The sequence below is a fragment of the Bolinopsis microptera genome, chromosome 6 (assembly GCF_026151205.1).
Source record: "Bolinopsis microptera isolate Bmic1 chromosome 6, MBARI_Bmic_1.0, whole genome shotgun sequence".
Lineage (NCBI taxonomy): Eukaryota > Metazoa > Ctenophora > Tentaculata > Lobata > Bolinopsidae > Bolinopsis > Bolinopsis microptera.
Window position 1 is genome coordinate 16,183,780 of NC_087077.1, and position 23,138 is coordinate 16,206,917.

The following is a 23,138-nucleotide window of genomic DNA, read 5'->3' on the forward strand; positions in this document are numbered from 1 at the left end:
ATTACGCACCACTTAGGGTCTAGGGATGATTTCCATGGAACATATTATCGGATCAGATAAACTCTCAGGGCGAACCTAGAGAAGTAGAGTCTTAGAGGATGACAAATATCACAAAATGATATAAGGGTTGTTCTATGTTTCTCTGTCTCGGGCAACCATCTGATGGCCATTGTTATCGGAGGCCGCCTGACGAGTGACGACCTCCTAAGACCTTCCTCGACAAGAAGACATTGGATTGGAACTTGATAAATTTGCTCATGTGTTAAGTGCTGTCACGAAACTTGTTACAGACCAAATTTGGATCGGTCGTAGGCAGGATGTCTCCATAAAGGGGGATGGGGGGGGCGCCAACTTGCAATGTTACGCCACTGATCCTGAGGCGTTTAACAAACCTATTACAAACCTAATATCAGCTTTATTCTGTGATACAGATATCTAGTATCATTAATGCTGTCTCCACAATGCTTTGCCTACCTCTGGGGTATGGCAGTCTTGTGGGAGGATGCCGGTGGAATCAAGATGTGTAATCAAGGATGATGGTAAGTGTTGTGGGGTGTGTCATAGATAAACGCTTAAGTGGGGGTTGAGTGTGGAACACTATAAGTATACCAGATACCTAGATCACAATTCACAATATTGTCACATTTTTTAACGTCTTTGAAGTCTCAAAATTAACAGTATTGAGTGATGTAGTCCAATTAGGAACTTCATCCTAACTATTCACGTTTGAATCCGATGAATCATGCTATTTGTGGAAAATGGGAGGATTACACAAACTACCCTACTAAATCAACATCTCAACATGAAGTATGTTTCATGTACTCATTAATCTTTAGTACAAGGGTACTCAGCTTCATAAAAACAATCTGCTAATTTGTGATTATCTATCGCCCAAATTCATTCCAGAACACTAAGTACGGCACAACATTTTCGGAGGGCTTCGCCCCCTATCCCTGTACAAGTGCAAAATGGGATTTTCGGCCCTGAATGCGATAATAATATGCTATCTGTATCATTAATGATGACTCTGAGATATGCCATTATGTCATTACCCCGTTAAAGAGTATTATAACTAGATCACAGCAGTGGGAACTACACATACATTCCATTTCGTCATTCGTTAGATCCCATCTTTCTTTCTCTGTAATTTCATTCACGACCCCCCGCTCGTGTAAACATCCTGACCCTTTAGTAGGTACTTGTACTTTACTCCTATGTACGTCTCCATTTGATGTCACCTTGCACGCTCCAGCACTGTTTCTAACCCGGCCCAGCCATCTTATCATAAGTATCCTCCTTAAGCAACGATCCATCAGGTACCCTTTATAATAATTAAAGTACTTAGTTTCCTCTAGTACTTAGTTTCCTCTAGTACTTAGTTTCCTCTAGTACTTAGTTTCCTCTAGTACTTAGTTTCCTCTAGTACTTAGTTTCCTCTAGTACTTAGTTTCCTCTAGTACTTAGTTTCCTCTAGTACTTAGTTTCCTCTAGTACTTAGTTTCCTCTAGTACTTAGTTTCCTCTAGTACTTAGTTTCCTCTAGTACTTAGTTTCCTCTAGTACTTAGTTTCCTCTAGTACTTAGTTTCCTCTAGTACTTAGTTTCCTCTAGTACTTAGTTTCCTCTAGTACTTAGTTTCCTCTAGTACTTAGTTTCCTCTAGTACTTAGTTTCCTCTAGTACTTAGTTTCCTCTAGTACTTAGTTCCAACTAGAATATAGACTTTTGGAGCGGTAATTGTTAATTTAATTAAGGTTATTCAACCGCCTCTAAATCTATGATCGATATCGATATCGAAATATGCGCAACATATTTTATAATAAATGAGCTTAATTGCCATAAATCAGCCACTTGCTTGAAATATTATGAGATCTAATATTTAATTTCAGGCCCTCTTTATGGGTCTAAGTACTAGTATAAACTCTGATATTGGCTTAGACAATTGTTCTCCTAACAAACTATCCTTCTTCTCGTTCGATTATATCCGTAATAACAAGATATCAGTTGATATGATAAACAGTTCCTTATCAGGCCATGACGGAAATTAACTTTATACTTTTTAATAGCTTGCTTCCTTTTCACAGTGTTGGCAAGCTAGACCGTCGCCTTTCAGTGTGTCTTCAGGATCCAGTTTTAACCTAAAATTTGACAGATCCCACAATTGGGACATAAATGGAAAGCATCTCGCACAGTTGATGTTGAAATTGTGGGTAACATAAAACAACCTGGTGAACCGTTAAATACTTATGTTAAGTACATATTTAAATAGCGTTTTCTTCCTTAATCCTCCGGTACAATTCTGACGTTTGACCATCGTATGCCGCAAATGAGATCTCAGTCTCTCTTAGCATGGTTTGATATCCGATTCAGTTGTTATATTTTTATATAATACATTTGTTTCAGTTTCCTTTTTTGGCACATCCACGAAACCACTAAGCATCATTGAGTATCACTAAGTATCACTAATATCACATAAAGCGTGCATGCACTGTTTACCGTTTGTAACTCGGAGTATTCTTACTTACCCACAGGATGTTTTAGAACATCAACAAATGAAAAATAGGTTTGCTATGCTGGGGATTCCGGATTACGAACCCCTTCCAGTCAGTTTCAAGCTTGTCGCCCTGATTACATACTACATAATGATCAGCTCAAATTATTTATTACATAGTTGCGTTGAAAGTATTAAAACTTTAAACCATGTTTCAATCTTGTAGCATGAATAAAGAGAGTAATCAGCCTACAGAAAAAGGAGGTATCTAAAGAACTGAAAACTAGGGAGAAGGAAGAAGAAACAGAAACAGAAACAGAAACAGAAACAGAAACAGAAACAGAAACAGAAACAGAAACAGAAACAGAAAGGGAAACAGAAAGGACGGAGAAATGCATGGGGGTCGAGCCAATGGTGAGCGGATAACTTTCATTTTAATCTATCAGCTCAGATTTAAAGTCTAGGGTCTTCGTTTAGATGATTTAGGAGATTTGCTATATTATTATATAATATATTATTTGACAGATATTGCTATATTGATTGAGTTCAATGGAAGGATTGTATATTTAAATGGTTGTTTCAAAATTCAGAAGCCTCCTTAAAGTTAATTTCGGTTAGAAACGCACAAGATTATTTTAAATTTTCTTGTTGTGTTCCACAACTGTAAAAAGTTATTGGTAGCTCTAAGGTCTATTGGCAACTTCTGAATTTTGTTTGTTGTTATGGCCACCATAGTATCATTCCAGGCACTACTCAGATTTAAAACTTTGATATAAATCATAATAATAATAAATATAAATCATATCATACGGTGTGTTTTACGTAAATATATAAACATTCTTCGTCATTCATTTCAATTTCCAGTATAGCATATTCATGGATTCTTGAGACTTTTGATACCTTCAACTTTTTAAATTCAATAAATGCTTGAAATTAAGTAACTGCATGACTGTCTTTCTCAGGAAATATAAAACATGATGGTTATGATAATGCACTTTCTCAGGAAATATACAAAATGATGATAATGATTATAGCCCCACATGGTGTAGTTGTGGGAGAGGTGATTATGACGGAAAATTGAGTTCAGAAAATGTGAATCTGACACCTGTGGCTAACAATGGTGAAGATAATCGTAAACTTTAGCATACAGTTTAGAGAAACAGCATGTATCTTGTTTAAAGTTTATAAACACGTTGCCACAGTGTCATGCATAGAACAACAGTAACAAATAATGTTTTACAAAACCAGTGAAGTACTCGCATGCAACTGCATAATCATTAAGTTATCATATAAATAAAATCATATAAATGGAAGTACTCAACAATTCCATGGCTTCTTACAAACTTGATTTAACTGAGTTCTGCTTAGAGTTAGATAATTTGTTAATTACTAATCGGTTTGTGGGATACTCAAATTGTTGTCTTGTAGCAAACCAAGAAAAAATATTCTATCGATTTATACCAGATATTATCAACCACCTTCGTTGCCTTAATACGTAGATAGTGGAAAATTTAACATTTTACACTTTATAAGATCCAATTACTGCGGAACTATTAGGAAGGTTAACTCGACAACATACCGGCGACACTTTTTCATTAGGCCCTTCAGGCCTTCAAAGTCATGGCCCCCTTAAATTATCAAAAAGGAAGCGATTTCGTGATAATATGTACCCAGTTGGGACGTGAGTGCCTTTTGGAGTTATGAATGACTGACATAAATGGAAAGCATCTCGCACAGTCGATGTTGAAATTGTGGGTAACATAAAACAACCTGGTGAACCATTTAATACTTATGTTAAGTACATATTAATACACTTTATAAGATCTAATTACTGCGGAATTATTATGTGTATGTAACAATAAAAGGAGGGTTCTACTAATCTAAGTAAACTATAGGTAAAAATATAATATTAATCATAAGCTAAAATGTACTAATCTTTGTATTCTAAATGGGGAAAAAGAAGAAACATTGTCAGTCAGTCGAGAAAATTGTCAGTCAGGCTATATGGCAGCTTTGTAGATGTTGTGACTATGCTAGTAGTTGTCCCAGGCTTGCGACTGGAATTGCGGTGTTAAATCGATTTAATGGTACCAACGATCCACCTCCCACTTGTTGTTTGGTACTTAGCATTAATAGTGTTAGCTGTAGCCATTTATAGCAAGAATCTTAAAACTAAAGGGGATGACAAGGAAAAGAGGAAGGAAAAAGAATAACGGGAAAAACAATTAATTAAAGTATTTATAGGAGCATTAGATATTGTAATTACAAGCTTCAATAATAAATCACTGACTAAAACTTCTAATTAAAATGACACTTGGTACGCTCGCCCATTTTCACTGGTCAGTCTGAACTTCGGTTTAGCACGTTGTACACTTATTCACCTAAGTTTCAGAATTTGTTCAGTTTAGCAGAGTTAGTACCCGTGTTTCAATAAATCAAAAGATATCAGGGGAGTTCTTTAATAATGTTACGGTCATCTAGAATACCGACTTTCCTGAAAACGTTATCATATTTCCTCAGACAACGTTTAATGCCTTTAATCAGTCTATCACGGCTATATCCTCTATCAATTAGAATTTTTAATATTTTGTGAAGATGGGAGGTAAAGATATCCAATCTAGTGCAAACATTACCATATCTAAGAACTTGACTTGAAAAAACGTTGTAGCCAACCTCGGTTGGGATGTTACTGTGAGGAAATGTAAGGGATACAACATGAAAATTAAAATCATCAGTTTTGTTATACACTGATATTTCTAGTCCTTCTGTGGAAATATTAATATTTAAATCAAGGTAGTTAATGATTTTATTATTGGAACCAGCTCGCTCCATCTCCAATGAATTAGGATAAATATCTTTAATCAATTTATGAAAGTAAAGGTAGTTAATAATAGATAAATCGTCAACATATCGTTTATTATTGGATAATATCTTTGCTAATCCCATTTTCTTTTCCTGAAGTAAACGTTTCATATAATTAAATTCCTTTTTGCCAACAGTGAGATCAGCTATAGGGGAACTTGAATTTCCACCCATAGGAATACCCTTGGTTTGTATGAATACAATCCCACCGAAGACGACATAAGTGTTATAAATAATAAATTTAACAGCCTCTTTTAGGTCATCTTGACTAAAGCAGGCATGACAATCATAGGTTTTATTGGAAAAGAAACATGTATTACTGTCTCTTTTAGAAATACAAATATATCTATTACGGTCTGAAAATATTAAATCAACAACTTCATTAATCATATTCTCTACTTCAATCAAGTCTAATCTGGTATAAAGAGTAGTAAAATCATATACTTGTATATTATAAACATCGCTATTTTTGATAGCTTCAAGGAATTCACTTGAGGAATCTATGCTCCAAAACATGTTTATACCGCTGTTGTTGTAGATTGCCTCGCAGTATTTCTTGAAGTATTTCCTCAAAAGTTTCAGACAACAGTTAACTTGGACGTTAAGTTGTTTCGTAACGCAAAAACGGGCACCTGCAATGAACCTCGCCTTGTAAGGGTTCTTATGAAGCTTAGGGTTCCAGAAGATGCGTGCTAGTCGCAAGTTTTTATCTTCAACTTGTACATTAAATCTCTCCTTTAGACTCTCAGATATTTTATTGACATAATGAGTCTCGTCTTCGCTACAGGGTTTATATGTATCATTACCTATACATTCTAGAGTATTAGGATCAAAACCCATTTCATTGACAAGAGTTTTTACATAAAACTTTTTACAAATAAATGAAAAATTACCAGAAGCTTTGTCGATACTACAAATAATGTATTTACTTTTCAGCAATTTAAGACTTCTTTTAACATCATCTTTTTCCAGTGTGTTTTGAGTTTTCTTTTATTTCAAATGTTTCAGGAAAGTTTTTCTTGTAATATTCAATACGATTGGAAACTATTGATAACACTTTTTCCTTCCAATCGCTGAACTTTACTTCTTTTTGACAGTACTTACTACTTTTTGATTTTATAAATTTATCGACAGCTTCGGTAACTGACATATATATCTCATCTGGAGATTTAAATGTGGGAATTCTGTATTTACAACCGTAGGAAAGTACTTCCCTAAGTTCAACATTATCAACAATATCTAAATTACCAGTAACTACATGTCCATGAGGAGGATAATTGAAAGGGGAGGAGTGACAATCGCATGGACTACCTAAAATAGATTTAATATCAGAAATAGAAAGTTTCTTTAAGAATGAAGCATAGTTACAAATAGAAAGACTTATAGGATCATTATACTCATAATAAATCTGTAATGGTGTAAAAGACTGAATCAAAATGGGAAGCAAATCAATGACTGAAGTGTCAGAGAAAATAGATTTTAGGTTAAGATTATCAATGAATTTGCAATTAAATGGAACAATTATAAATTCTCTATTACTGGATTCAGATTTGTTCTGATGGTATTTGGGGGAAAATGTTGAACAGAAAGAGGAACATACGTTGTAAATCAATCCTGAATTATATTGACTCAAAGAGTAGAGAGTGTCTAAATCTGATAAGCTATAACATTTTAATGTTTTGTATATGGAATGTTCTGAAGAGATGTTATCTTTCAGCCTGTTAATATCAGACTCTATGGTATCCAGAGACTTCTTAGGCTGAACTTTCTTCTTTCCATTCCCTCTGCCACGTTTGTATCGAGCAATCTGTCCACTAAAATAATTCATAACCCGATCTTGGGAGATGTTGCCCGTTCCTTTCTTCTTGTCATTAAGACCAAGAGGGAATGCTGTCCCAAGCTTCTCTATCCAGTAATCCTCCAGGAGAAGTAAATCATTTTTGACATCAGTGGACATGTCAGAATCAACATAATCTACAATCTGTATGGAAGCATCTGAGAAGACGTGACCAGGAATATTAAAATGTTCATATAAAAATGTGGATGATTTGGCTTTGACACAATTTCTGTGGCCATTGACTCTTTTATGAAGTGGTTGAGTTGTTTCTCCAACATATTGTTTTTTACAGGTAGAACAGGTAATAACATAAATAACATAAATAACATTATTAGTTTTACAATTAAATATAAAATTTGTATGTCCAAAGATAAAATCATTATTAAAAGTACTGCTCCTAAATGTATTAAAAGGATTAAAACTGTTGCAAGTGAGACAACCTCTACCATTGCAACATCTAAAAGTGCTAGAAAAGACATTACTAGGGGTTACCCATTTATTCAAGGATTTTGAGAAAAATTTACCATTACGTTTAAGTCAAGAAGGTAACATCATCCCTTTCGGCGTTTCCGCCTAGACCCAACGACTCGAGATAGGCCAAGGACAACGGGTCGGACATCAACCTATTGTCATGGGGCTGCCATGATTGGGCGGGCGTTAGATGTCATGAACCTAAATAGTTCTCCCACCGACGCAGTGTAGCCTGGCGAGATTCTTCGCGACCATAAAAATCTCTTAGAACCGGATCTTGCACTGCCGCTGTTTCTCGTACCGTAGCATGGCGGACAGCTCACGCCAGAAAATGAAATAAACAGGTAAATACAGGATAAATCAGGAGATGTATGTACAACAACAAGACTTCAAGGAGGGCGCCCAAGAAAACAAAGATCAACCAAATCTCGGAACCAATGGCCGGGAGAGATATAAATGTAATTATAGAGCAATATCAAGAAAAGCTATCAATTATGTATCCAACGGGGCGTACTAATAGTACGAAAAAGTCCGACACAGCGCCGTTGAATTCCACGGTGTAATTCCGTCCGGGCTTTCTACCGAGCTGTCCAGCTTTTAAACATAAACCCGTGTTCTGCCTTTAAATTTGTTTGTAGATTTTGAAGCGTAACATATAATTTCTAAGTACAGTTATCACTCAGTTACGGTTTAATGATGATATTTATTGCCTTCCTGGATCAATAAAATAAAGTAACAATAACAATTACTCGTAAACTCGGTTATTGCAATTTGCACCTAATATTAAAGTAGTAAGCGCACTTAAAATTGCTCATATTCCAATTTACACTACATCACCAGGTACCAGACTTGATATTTACACTTCTGTTCGTTATTAAGTTGCTTTAAAAAACCCTCCATATCGCTGGTGGCCACTAGACGTCTACAAGTACAAGGCAGTAACAGTTAGAGGTTTAAAAATCCAGACTCCCCCTCACCCCAGTGATGGCGTCCTTTATGTCCGTGTGCTCAGGTTAGCTCGAATTAATAAGGCTGCTAGACATTAGACAGACATAAATATTAAAAAGCTTTATAATGTTGAAATCAAACTTTGGGTGTCTTTCCGAATTACAAAATATAATGACCACAGCTCCATACCACTTAAAAGTTGAACTTCTAAATACAACTTCCATAACTTTCAATGCGATATCGATAACTTTAATTACAATATCGATAACTTTAAATGCAATAACAACGATAACTTGAAAGTTAACATGTAATATCGATAACTTTAAATTCAAGTTGGATATGCCAATAAGGGATAACCTGTTACTCTGTTAAACTCAGTAGATATCCTCTCCGTACCATGCACGTAGAAAGTTTAACAAAGAATTGATGGCCTGAGACCCCGTCAAGACTGAAGACCAGCCTAAAGTTTGGTCGTACTCAAGGCCTTAAACCCAGATATTTATGTTTCATTGCTGTTCAAAATCGAGAAGGTTGTCCTATTTCTGAGGACAGTGAGTCTGAAGACTCACTGCTAATGCCAATAACATTAAATGCGATGTCAATAATTCAAAATTCAAGTTGGATATCCGTACCATGCATACGTAGAATGTTTAACAAGACATTGAGGGTTGGAGGACGGAGATCAGGGTTGGTTCAGACTGAAGACCGGCCTAAAGTTCGGTCGTATTTAAGGCCAGATTTATGTTTTATTGCTGTTCACGATGAAGGCGGCTGTTATATTTCTTAATGCTTGTTTTTAGTCTTACTGCCAGAGTGCCAATGTCAGTATTTTCTTAGGCGAGATCAGTGAATTTAATTTTCCATTTTTAAACTCGATCGTCTTCTATCTTTAAATATTTAGCCAGATTTGACAACATCGTAGTTAAATTTTTTTAATCGTAGTTGAATTTAAAGTACAGCTGTTATGATTCAATACCGTTCTAATTGGCAAAAAGTGAAAATCATCACAGCTTTATTTAATTTAAAATCTTATTTCAAGCCTTCTTGGATCAATAAATTAATGAAGTAAGAACATTAATACAAAGAAGGTTATTATGCGATTCTAACGACACATGTGTTCATGCCTGTAGACTCCGTCAGAGCACTTGATGGTGCCGGAAGGACACCCCTTACAGCTGCCATCGCAGTTTCCACAAGTCTTCTGGCAGTAGCCCTTAACAATATGCTCGTATGTGCAGTGTGCACCACCACTCTTGACAAGTTTCCGTGTAGGAGTCCTCGCAGTCTTGATCTGGAGCAGGACCACTCCCATCACCATCCGCGTTATAGTCAGCTGCTCTGTTATAACCCTCCGGTATCAGAGGAACCAGTTGAGGCAAGTTTAGGGTAGCTGCTGTACTCCCATAGGTTACAGTTGTGGTGATTTCTTGCGAACTTAACAATCCTTTGTCTGCCCAGCTGGATCCCCAGGAGTTCTTAACCAGTACGTAATCCTCAGTGTAACCGACAGCTGTGACAGGATGGTTGGGCCAACCTGTGCATGTTTCGTCCCTGAGGATGCCGCTAAAGTAAAACTGGAAGCTGTATGTCACTTCAAAGGCCACAGAGACAGAACCCGAAGCCAGAGCTTCGATGTTAGCTTATCCAGTGCCTCCTACTTTCACTGCTCCTCTGATTTTAGCAGCTATCATAGCGTCTGGGGTTCTGGGGTTCTGGAGCCTTGACAGACGCCGTCTCTCTCTGTGTAAGGGTAGTCAGCTTTGCCAGCCAGTCTTTCCCCGTTACTGGCTGAGTACTCGTAGCATTCATCAGGCCATCCACCGTTGCAACTGTCTCTAGATCCCTCGTACACACAGTCCAAGTACTCCTGCTCAGCGAACTTCCTCAGGACACCAGATTCCACAGCATATCTCGTCTCCAGTCCACCAACAGCTCCCCAGGTCCAGCAAGATCCGCAGCTCCCGTTATTATAAACTTCCGTGACCTTTCCTTCATCTGTCCAGAGTTTGCTTGCAGGTGCATCAGCTTCTCCACTGCTCGTCAAAACAGGTTTAGCGTTCTTGTTGTGTCCTGTTACAGACCTCTGTATGAGATCTGCTCCGATTCAGTCATTGTAGAAAAGAAGTTCAGCTGCAAACACGGCAGTTTCTTCGTCCACAGAGTTCGCATCTGCTACCATCTCATCGTTCTCCCGGAATTAAAGTCGGAACCTCAGTCTATCCTCCACCTGGTTGAACGCGAGGTGTTGCTCTACCTTGAAGTTGTCATACAGCTTCAGGGTTTCTTTGGGAGATCGCAGGACAGCTTTCAGACAGGATTCCTTTGCCAGCGAGGCACCAAACAGGGCAAGGATAAGAACGAGCTTCATTTCTACTAGGTATAGTTTTAGTAAAGGCTGGATTCAGATTATGATGCTGAATTGGAGAAGGGGCAGGTTTATAAAGCGTCCTGTTCTGTAGAGGTTGCAGGTTGCAGGTTGCAGGTTGTTACAACTTTCACCTCAACACTTATTCTTTGTTTTAGCTCTACGTAATAGTCATATTAAGCACTTTGCAGAGATTCACTACAAATCTTTTCTACTTCTCTATGCTAGAGTCACGCTTTGATTGACTCTGAAATGCTAAATGTACTACCATGTCATAATTCTGTACTTTACAAAGTTACAGTAAAAACTTACATATTGTCCTATCCTTACTCTACGACAATCAGACATCTTTCAAGAATTAAAGTTGTCACGCTCCATACTTTTCATTAAAAATTCACTCAAGATCTTTAGTTTTAACTTTTAATAAGGGGAAGTAGACGATTTATATGTACAATGTACGGGATATCACCCGTATACCAAAGTAAGTATTAAGGATAATAGGCTGCTTTAATTAATGATTTAAGTAAAAACGTTGGCATCTTTTAAATATTTTGAATAAATACCAATTTTTTCTATAACGTTATACAATCGTATGCAAACTTACAGCGGGTTAGTGTGTACTGACCGAACACAACAATGACTATATTTACCACAAGGAGTTATTAATTGTTGACAGTCCACTTATTGCAAGTTTTAAATAGTAAAAACAGGACTATAACATTAATAAATAAACGTATGGTATTATAAGTTAATTCAAGTGTTGCTGAATATAACTTTCTTGTTATATAGAATATTCTGAGGAGACATAATGCTCTGCTCAGAGTTGTTAGTATCACTGAGTTGTCATGACAACTCTGAACAGTATCACTGAGTTGTTATGACAACTCTGAACAGTATCACTGAGTTGTCATGACAACTCTGAACAGTATCACTGAGTACTTGAGTCTCTAACCGTACAATCAGGAATGGAGAACGTTAAATTCAGTATCACTGAGTTGTCATGACAACTCTGAACAGTATCACTGAGTAATGAGTTGTCATGACAACTCTGAACAGTATCACTGAGTTGTCATGACAACTCTGAACAGTATCACTGAGTTGTCATGGAAACTCTGAACAGTATCACAGAGTACTCGAGTCTCTAACTGTTAAAACCATAGGAGAACAACTTTACGTTTCATAAAATCAGTGACGAACAATCTGTTTCACTTTACTTGTCTTTGAATGAAAGGAAAATAGTGAATACCCAATAAAGCTATGATACTTCACGAAAATGAGGTGACTCTCTTTTAACAAACCGTTTATTTTCACACCAAAACATCATCTTACTCTCCAACAACCCCCTACTTTCAGACCACAGCACTGAGGAGCAGATGAAAGATAACATCCTGTGTGTGGATAAGATACCCCTTCTGACCAAGAAGTTATACCAAGCCGGACCTAAGAGTGCTATTAGAGACAACCTCATTACTATCAATGTGTCCGGGAGACCCTTCATTATAGACAGGTTTTATTGTAGACCCTTCGGTATAGAAAGGTACAGGTTTATATTGTAGTACTAGTGTTATTATGGTAATATTACCTTATATGGTAGTGATACTATGGTGATATTACCTTATATGGTTATGTTAAACACCTCCTTAATTCCAGGTGCTATCTGGAACAGTACCCAACAACTCTGTTGGGATCCGGCGAGATTGAGAACTATTGGGACCCCAGGTAAAAGATAAATTGTCCTGCTTCTACATTAAAAAGAAAAAAACTAAAACGGGCAATTAGTTCTAGGTAACCGCGATTACTAGTGTTCTTCATTGATCTCTTCTAAATGCTTACTCTCCCAGGTATAACGAGTATTTCTTTGACACTCACCGGGACGCGTTCGAGAGCATCTTTGATTTCTACCTGTACGGCAAGCTATACCCACATCCTAACGTGCCTGCCCCACTTCACCATGACAACGTGGAGTTCTTCAAGATCATGAGCGTGTTTGATGCTCAGGAACTGATGGAGGGAGGAGAACATACCATCAAGAAGAAGAGCAAATACGCGAGTATCAGGGGTGAAATACACAACACGCTGGAAGATCCCAGTACTTATCTGATAGGCAAAGTGTACGGGTGGGCGGATCTGTTGTTTATTCTGCTCTCCATAGCAACCATGTTAGTGGAGACTATCCCTCACATTCACGCCGTCTCAGATATCCCAGGCTCAATGGAAAGCAAGCTTTTCTTTGCTCTGGAAACTGCAACTGTTGTCTTCTTCACTTTTGATGTACTTATAAGAGCTTTTGCTCACCCTTCCAGGCTTGAGTTCTTCAAGTCCCCCGCTAGTTGGCTCGATATATGCACCATCGCCCCCTTTTACATAGAGCTCTTAGTCGACTTCTCCAAACTGGAGTCCATGAAAGTACTCAGAATTGCACGTGTAGCACGAGTGTTGAAGCTGATAAAGAAGAACAAACGCTTGCAATTGATTGCGGAGGTGCTGATGAAGAGTGTCAGTGAGTTGGCCATGTTGGTTATAGTCTGGGCTATGAACATTACAGTTGCTGGAGTCGTGTTTTACTACCTGGAGGAAGGCAGTGAAAGTAACCTCATTACTAGTGGGGTGGATGGTATGTGGTGGGCTATCGTTACCATGAGCACTGTCGGGTAAGTAACGATAGTTACCACGGTAACTAGTCTCGTAACTACGGTAACTACTAGTCTAGTTAGAGCACTTCAATCACTCATTCACTCAGACCTCTCACTAATTCTCACGTGTCTATCATCACCTGCCCACGTGACTATCATCACCTGCCCACGTGTGAATCACGTGACCCATATTACCTATAATAGCTTGTAGATTATATTTACCGCCATCACTTGTTTAAGTTAATAGGTAATGAACGTGTCTAACACTTACGCGTCTTTTATGACTTTTTAATTGCTTTATAAATTAAATTAAGATAGTTTAAATTATTAGATTGTCTATCATCCACCACGATTACTGTGATCCACGACGTTAAATACACAAATTTAGGGGCTAGCCTTTTCACCATCCCTTAATTAAGTTAATAGGTGGCATTAATAGAAATAAATTAATAAGCTTTATACGCTTCACTACAGCTTCAACATGAGATAATCTCCCACCACAGTGCCTAACACATGGTTAACTCGTGGTTTGTCACCATGACAACGCCTAACACGTGGTTTGTTTCAGGTACGGTGATATATATCCAGAGTCCTTCGTGGGCAAGATCTTCGCAACTTTCTTCATCTGGGTCAGCATGGTGTTCCTAGCTCTCCCCCTTACAATCATTGTCAGCACTTTCAACAAACAATACGAGAAAAAGAGGACCCTAACTCTAAAACAGAAAGGGGCCATGACCAAGACTGTTCCTATGATGCAAAAGAACGGGGGATAACGAGTGTAAAGTTGAAGTTGAATTTACTTCATATGAAACACTATAAGTTATAAATATCAATTTGGTTTGGACACATAGTAAGACAGCACAAATATAGGTGAATTCTTCGTATATTTACGTTATAAATATAGTATAGTAAGAATTGTAGGAGGGACCCAACTTGGCAACTTAGCAACTAAAATATGCGACCAGTCCTTGAAATGTGTGACCAGTCCTTGACTTTATCTCATGAGGCATTGATGCAGGTAAAAGAAACAGAACATGAAGATATGAGTGAAGGAGCAGATAATTTGAACCGGGAACCCTGACGTGCACTTCGTTACCAGACGTGAAATTTAAGACGGAGCATGGAGCTTTAGACTCCATGTATATGAGACTAATAAATCAGTAGTTCAATACTTTAGTAGTATAGTAAAGTGTAAGCGGTAGACAAGTTAATGACTAGTTAATGGCTAAGGACTTGGGATAAAAAGTATATTTGTCGTGCCGTTGAATGTTTCATGTTAGTATTTCTAATCGGGTTTCTGCAATCTGCACTGTGTAAAAACAGTTTGTTGGGCTCTCAAAGTCTGGGCTGTGACATTTTAGTTTTTCTAATTGGGATTTCCCTTGTGCAGCATGCAAGCTGAAACTGTAAGCATTCAATCACGACACACCCAGATTTAACTTTTATGTCATATGTTTGTACGAGATACATAATACTTTTGTACGTTATAAGTTAAAACCCTTTGTGTTTTTCTTGAAGTCGCCCGACGTATCTAGACTAACCCCAGCCCCGAATAATTAAACCCCCACGTACACCCTAAATGTCGAGTAGTGGGTACTGCTCCTTCACAAATATTTCCTGCGTTTCATTCTGCAGTGAGCTATGCTTACTGAGCTAGCGATAGTTTTTATACTTTTAAAGTTATATGACGAGCTTGCTCGATTTATATCGTTGCATTGTGTATCAAGATTTGTACACTATTTAGTATTTATGCACGATACTGCTTATGAAATTTAATGAAAACCAGATAACCATTAATTTCAACCGAACTATAACTCATACATTTGGTGAATGGTGGTCAACAGCTTATACAGAGCTTTTTATGCGGTCATTTCGCAAAAATCTTCCCACAGATTCTGTTGGTCACTACTTCAATAGTCTTGAAGAGGCATGGAATCTCTTTGTTAGCTCAATTATCACACCTCATACAGACAAGGGCTTGGCTGACTGGTCAATGATTTCTATCGTCGCGTTATAAGCCATTAAAAATTAAAATTGTTTTCTCTCGTTTTGTCTCTGCATAGTTGGGGATTATAAATTTTTGTGTCATGTCATGGTTTACTGACTAAGGATCTGGTACCAGGTACTGGTTTTTGAAATAGTTGTAACAGTCTGTGTACGTGCTTATTTCACATGTGAGTACCTGTAGAAACAAAGTGTGGCAGTCTAAATCCATCATTTCACAGTACAGTGATCTCTCTTGTATTCAACAATTTCTCCGCAGTAAAACTCTAAAATTATGCAAAGAAATCAGTTCACAAAACTGTGACCTGATTTCTCCGCAGTTAAACTCTGAAATTATGCCTACTAGACCTCTCCACTCGAATGGAATGCAGACTATTTGATGGTATTGGTCAATACTCAGTCCTTGCTAGAGAATTAGACTCAACTCAGGGCTAGTTAATCTAGCTTGGCACTGTAAAGCGGGCTATAAGTATAATATCTTTACATAGTTTTGTATTCTGGCTAGACTCAAATCATACGTACAGCAGCTCTAATACTCTAATACTGCCTCTGCCAGGAAAAGTGACTTAATACTGCTAAAATTATATTGCCATCACGCTGACCAAGTTCCCCAATCTCTAATTTGACAGAATTACTCCATTCCTACCCCACTTCCCCGCACACCTCAACATTCACCTCAACCTCTTTTCCAGCACCACTCACCTGCCTCCTTGCTCCTAGCACGTAGTTACTGAGGTGACCGTGAGGAAGAGCAGAAGAGGGCTACTTCACCTCGACTTCACCCTCCCAGACTTGTCACCTTGTTAAGGAGTAATGAGTATAACGCTACAGGTCCAGTAATGTGGCCACATTAACCGGTTACCAGCTACACCTGCTACTACTACTAGTACAACAACTATAATACTAGTTATAGTGCTTTTTATACTACTGCTGTCTTCAGTGCTGCTTATTGACATAGTGGACGGTTGAGCTGGTTTCAAGCACAGGTCGCTCTCAAATCCAACGATAAGCAGTGACCTCCGGCACTTGAAACCTCCTCAAACCCACACTGAAGTATATTACCAGTGGTATAATATTGCTAGATTGTGACGTTTTATTTTCAAATAATTGTTTTAGTAGAGTACTACAACTACTGCTGCTGGAATACACCAGTCGTCAAGAGTATATTATCTCGTCCGCTTGCGGCTCTTTATTTATATATTTATTGATATATACCGGTTTAAGTGAGTAAATACGCTATATTTCTAGTTGGTTTATACCGTGTCATATCCTGATAGTTGATAGGAACATTATTTATCAGTCGGATTGTTGTGATGTAGTGTGGTTTATAGTTAAACCGGCTGAAGTAGAGCCGGGGAGCTGGAAATTGGAATAGATCGTCAGTACTTGCGTCAAGTACCTACTTTAAATACATTTTACTGAGTGGCGTAGCTTACGCGTATTGAACACCGTCCACGGTTACTGCTTTATTAATTTATTGTATGTCGAACTATTCTCCCGTATTCGGCTATTTGAGAGTCTCTGCATTTCGTGATGTTAAGGGACGCTACAGCTAGGGTTAAATGCACGGTGCAGTGTGTATCGTCCGTTTGGCTGTCGTTAAACCTGGACTTTAGTTTGAAAGCTGGACCTCAGTTTGAAAGTTCCACTTTTAAGGGTCTGAAGGAAAAGCAGATGTTATTTACTAGTTCAACAAGTGTCATCTCCACACGATGTAGTCCCTGCAGCATTCGCTTCAAGCACGAGACGTATTGACGATATAAATACTAAATAGTCAGTTTGGCGTCTGTTTTACGTGAAGGTATTTTAAAGCTTTGATAACTCCCGCTTCCGATCAGGATCTACCTACCTATGTCACCTATGTTGAGATTCGTGAAGCTTTAACAGGGCCAACCCACTGTATGACCACCCACAGAGAGGAGACCTCTCTGTCATTTCTCCAGCAAAGCAGCGAGTTTGAGTTCTGCGGAGTATTGGGACTGCACAGGGTTTCGTAGTAACTGCTTTTACCATGGTAACTCCATGGCAACTAGTACTGCTGTTACCATGGCAATTGGCAACTATTATACGGCACGAGGTGCTGACTCTGCAAAACCTTGTTTTCACGTTGCTTGAAATGTTCTCTTTAAAGACCGCATCGCAGGTATTGACAGTCTTGAAAATGTTCGAATCTTTGCCTCTGTAAGTTTATATAGTAGTGTTTAATACTTTCAACACTACTATATAACAAATAATTTGAGATCATGAATACGATGTAGTTACATTGAAACGTCGAGTAAACTCCTTTTCATAATAAGAGCATTTTTATTTGTCGCAGTAACCGGGATAAAGATAATTTTACACAGAATACATAAGTTTATACAGATACCACCTGCTGAGTGACAATGTTATAATACTATGTAACATTATACAACGCTTAACCATGCGTAGTATTTGAGTTTACAGAGCGAATCATAGTCGGCAAAATAGTTCAAGCGTTACATTTATTTAATAAATGTTTACAATATAAGGCTATGATAATTGACTGATACTGTTTCTTTAAACTACTACTTCTTTAAACTAAACTACTACTACTACTAGTAGAGTAAACTTGCGTTTACTCTCCTCTCTAACAGAAATAGAAATGAATTACTGCCCGACGAAAGTTTTAACTTAAAGCTTGGGTCAGAAAAGCGGGGAAAACTAGATATGCTAAAAATAAACTTAAACTTGACTGGTTACGATTGTGATTTTGCTGTTGCTGCCACATCTTGACGTATCTTCAACTATTAGTATTATGTTACAGGCAGTTCTTTTGCAAGCCCCTATCCTGCACAATATTGTATTTTCGTTTCTAGAAAATTGTTTTTTTTGAGCTGATACTTTGAATTTTGAAAAGGTCACGTCTCGATGAGTTTATGCCAGTGTGATCATTTTGATACTTGGGAGGAATTAGGCTTTATGAAGTGTATTTACAGAGCAAATTAAAGTCGATACAAGGTCAAAGCGTAGCAAGACATGGGGCTAACATTACTGACTTATAGAACTTTTAACTATTAATTAAAGCCACGGTCAGAAAAGTGAAACCAAACTTGACTTGCTAAAAATAAAGTTGACTTGTTAGTTGTTGGCTATAAATACTAATTAGTCTGGTGAGCGATCTGTGAAATTTCCGTTACTATCATGTTTTGACATAGCTTAAAGTCTATTGTTGCAGCCTTTCCAGGTCTGATTTCTATCGGAAACGACCGAGCCGGGAATTTTTGCCAAACCTCGATCGAAATTTCCGTCGATTCTGACTGTGGACTAGTGATCAAACCCAGTCGATGTTGCAGTCGATGTTGCAGGCATGTCACCTTTTAGTTGCCATGGTTACACTCCGTTTCTAGGGTTACACAATATTACGTTTTAACAGTGCATTTCTTTCCGTTTCCGAGGTTGTTTCTATTTTCGCATTACTGGCCTTGCGTAATGAGGTACGGATATAATGGAACTAGGAATGATCTTCTAAATCTTCCGGCTTAAGTACCGGCCGAGTCTCAACCCAACCCTACCGGCTTTCACCGGACCAAGTTTTCTGATTTCGCTGAATTTCAGCGCACTTTCAAAGCAAAAGCAGCATACGTGACTCTGATCTAGGTAGCATATCTGTCATCGTTGACATCGGCGCTTTCTTGCTTCTGTTTCCGAAATCCCGGCTGCTCTAAATTTTGATTATATAAGGATCACTGAATCCGATAATGCTAAAGTGTCGGTTGAATTTTGTCTTTTAACAGACCGTTCAAGACCGGACGAAATGATTCGTTTTATTGACATTTAATTTCAGTAACTCGTAAAACTCGCTAAATCATACGGTAATACGTGATGTTAATTTCAGGAGATTCATATCCAGACGCATTGCTGCATCTGCTACGCTGCAAGATTGCAGATTTCTTATCGATTATAAGCCATTTACAGTGGGTATTTGCATATAGGGTCATAAGAAAGTACCCCGAATAGGAAATAATGAGCCAAAAGGAAAACATGATACCGAAAGTCAGCACACGACTCCTAATACTCCTTCATTAAACTCATTAACAGGAAACTAATACTCATTTCTCACATTCCAACCTGCAGACAGGTTGATAATTAACCAGAAATTAGCATATTATAAGCATATCTCCTGATTTAAGTGTTAGTAAATGCTAGCCACTAATCATTCGGAGAATAATTTCAACGCTCATTTCCTTGGATTGTGTGGGGTGGCATATTAGTAATGGAACTCAATCTGATAGAACTATTCTGTATCATAACCTTACTGCAGAGGTAAAGGCTAGCTACCTGCACTGCATATTATATAACCTCAGAACAGCCACTTGATAATCATTGTTTACCCTGTCTCTGGCTAGTGGAAGTAACAGTCGCTATTGTACTGCTGTGAAGTAATAACCGCACACAGCCAGCCGCTGCGGCATCTCATTTGGGTTCGGTATAATCGACCTTGCCCGGACTCGGCTTGAAACTATGTTGCTATTTTGACGAATTCCTAAATATTTGATATATTTGATATTGACACGTTCACGCCTGGAGTTGCTCTGTTTTCGTGCTTCTCAGGCCCCGCCAAAAACACGGTAAAGGCACATGGTATTGGTAAATATTTGTAAATATTGAAATTACTGCTTGTCATGAAATTGGGCAGAAATTATGAAGTCTGGTCAGAGCTAACCGAGTGAACAATAGCATTGTGTCTGATTATCGGTTGAAGGAGAGGTGTAGTAGCCTGGTAGCTACTGGGGTGTTAACAACGTTGCAGTAATTACACTTAAACTTTTAACACTTCCTCATGGGAAAAATTTACTAATTTTGATTCCGAAAACACTTATAGAAAACACTTATAAGGATAGTAACTCCCGAACATGGCTTCCTTTCTCATAATGATAATCAATTAATATTTACAAGCACAGCTGCTCCAGCTACTCCCTGATATTCCCTGAGTGGTATTGTCGTACAGACAAGGTATGTGTTTTTTTTGTTGTTGACTGAGACGGTGCCTGTGATTACCAACTTACATCAACAGTAAATACTTAAATAGCATAATAACATAATACATAGCATAAAATACCTTCAAACCTTGGTGATAATAAACCTAATGAACTGGCCCTGAAAATAACTATAGCCAAACTATTCGGACATTTTCCCACAGTAGGATTGCACAGTTGACGCTGTTCAGTGTTCTTATTTAGGTGAGCAGTTCCATTCGGTGCGCGTGTGCGTGACTTGGTTGCTATGACAATAGCGACTCCGTATTCCGTCAGGATATTATCAATTTGCAGTCTTGCCGGTCGGTTACATAACTCCCAATTCCAAACCATCCAAATTGATTATTGTTCTTTTGTCTGACGTAGCCGACAAGAAATTACCTTATATGGGCATCACATGACTTAGTAGACAAGAAACAGATCGGTAGCAGTAGACGGTGGTATGACTGGTAGGAAATACTAAATTTTCTTGTCTCAATTCTTTTCTGGTTTTCTTTTCTTCTCTTTCGCTACACCTGTACTAATCGGTACTTTATGGTTGTCTTCGCCAGTAATCTAAAACGTGAGATTATGTAGATTTTAGACTTATGTAGATTTTAGAGTCAAAACAAAGTGAGCTTTTGAGTTTCTACCACACTTTCGAGCAGTGGTCGTTCTGATTTCTGAACAGATATCCGATCATGCGTCATCCCATTTGATTTATCTATCTTTGCTTTTAATATCCATCTGACAGAGTTAAGGGGGGGGGGGGGGGGCCAATGGATATTTTTTTGTGAAACTTGATTTCGAGATAGTAGTTGACCAACAAACTAAGACCAGTGACCGAACTTTTGAGGGGGTCCCGGACCCCAACCGCCAAACGGTGCGCGCAGGGCAGCCACGCCCATATTTGGTCCAAATTAGGCCCAATTTAGCCAAATACCCTGAACATGCCCAAAACCAAGGTTTATGGTGCTCTACTTGTAGCTAGTGGTCTCCTGAACTCGTATATGAAATTTCATCAAGATTGGACGAAAAATGACTGAGTTATGAGCCAAAAACCATATGCCCATATTTGGGCATACGCACCAAATTTGGTAGATTTCGGCCCATAAATTGGTCAAATATCAATATTTTTGAATGAAACTTACTTTATATGAAAGGTAAGCCTAAACTACATATTATCTGTAAGTTATATCTTTATATCTGTTTAAATGTGGATACTAAGGCGAAAAAGCCACAAAAAATGAACTAAATTGCCCATATCTCGGTTCGCGATATTTGCGGAATTGATCTCATTAAAATTGTAACAACTCAATCAGTTTTCAAAATTTTTGCATGAAATTTTCGGAATCGACTCGAAATTGCATTTCCACCTTATTTTAAATACGGATTTTTGATTTAGGCCTCCAAAAAAATTTGGCGGCCAAACTCCAAAATAATCTCACAAAAATTCAGAATTTGGCCGCCAAATTTTTTTGGAGGCCTAAATCAAAAATCCGTATTTAAAATAAGGTGGAAATGCGATTTCGAGTCGATTCCGAAAATTTCATGCAAAAATTTTGAAAACTGATTGAGTTGTTACAATTTTAATGAGATCAATTCCGCAAATATCGCGAACCGAGATATGGGCAATTTAGTTCATTTTTTGTGGTTTTTTCGCCTTAGTATCCACATTTAAACAGATATAAAGCTATAACTTACAGATAATATGTAGTTTAGGCTTACCTTTCATATAAAGTAAGTTTCATTCAAAAATATTGACATTTGACTAATTTATGGGACGAAATCTACCAAATTTGGTGCGTATGCCCAAATATGGGCATATGGTTTTTGGCTCATAACTCAGTCATTTTTTGTCCAATCTTGATGAAATTTCATATACGAGTTCAGGAGACCACTAGCTACAAGTAGAGCACCATAAACCTTGGTTTTGGGCATGTTCAGGGTATTTGGCTAAATTGGGCCTAATTTGGACCAATTATGGGCGTGGCTGCCATGCGCGCTCCGTTTGGCGGTTGGGGTCCGGGACCCCCTCAAAAGTTCGGTCACTGGTCTTAGTTTGTTGGTCAATTGCTATCTCGAAATCAAGTTTCACAAAAAAATACCCATTGGCCCCCCCCCCCCCCCCCTTAACACATTATAATCGTGTTGAATATTTATATTTTGTGATCCTTGAAAATCTGGGTTATATTGCCACCTAGCTAAAGAACATGTAAGCCTTGAAAATCCGGGTTCTTTTGCCACCTAGCTAAAGAACATGTAATCCTTGAAAATCCGGATTATTTTGCCACCTAGCTATAGAAGTAGAACAACAAGACACCTATAATACTGTACGAGATTAGATGACAACAAGAAGAATTAGATGGCAACAGGGTTACACGTTCACCCATCACGGAGAATAAAGTTATAGGAATTTGTCGCCTGCATACAACATAAATTTAGGAAATCAATTATCACAATCCTGCCGTGTTCATCGCTAACGTTATACGTGAGGTCGCGCGACTGATTACAGAAACTACCAGGTTTCCTTCTTCACAAAGTTCCATCAAG

At 38.0% G+C, this 23,138-nt stretch overlaps 3 protein-coding genes across 5 annotated transcripts in view; 2 read left to right on the forward strand and 1 right to left on the reverse strand.

Annotated features, from left to right (window-relative positions):
• Window positions 1–23,138, forward strand: part of LOC134817069 (uncharacterized) — a 109,358-nt gene that overhangs the window by 1,546 nt on the left and 84,674 nt on the right. The window lies entirely within an intron of this gene.
• On the forward strand, window positions 2,714–15,099 carry LOC134816581 (potassium voltage-gated channel subfamily D member 3-like). Of its 3 annotated transcripts, none has more exons than XR_010160422.1 (6): window positions 2,714–2,903; window positions 12,326–12,479; window positions 12,623–12,691; window positions 12,814–13,623; window positions 14,174–14,442; window positions 14,515–14,588. XR_010160422.1 is itself a non-coding variant. In XM_063825492.1 (6 exons), exons 1-6 carry the CDS (start codon window positions 2,882–2,884, stop codon window positions 14,376–14,378), a joined length of 1,377 nt encoding a protein of 458 aa, XP_063681562.1. In that variant the 5' UTR covers window positions 2,714–2,881; the 3' UTR covers window positions 14,379–15,099. The 3 variants fall into 3 exon arrangements, 2 of the variants coding, with proteins under 2 accessions (XP_063681562.1, XP_063681563.1); XM_063825492.1 differs by adding an exon at window positions 3,493–3,609 and having other exon boundaries at window positions 14,174–15,099; XM_063825493.1 differs by adding an exon at window positions 3,493–3,549 and having other exon boundaries at window positions 14,174–15,098.
• Window positions 6,310–9,925, reverse strand: LOC134816807 (uncharacterized). The gene is made up of 2 exons (XM_063825801.1): window positions 9,732–9,925; window positions 6,310–7,585 (listed from the first exon to the last, which is right to left on the reverse strand). Exons 1-2 carry the CDS (start codon window positions 9,923–9,925, stop codon window positions 6,310–6,312), a joined length of 1,470 nt encoding a protein of 489 aa, XP_063681871.1.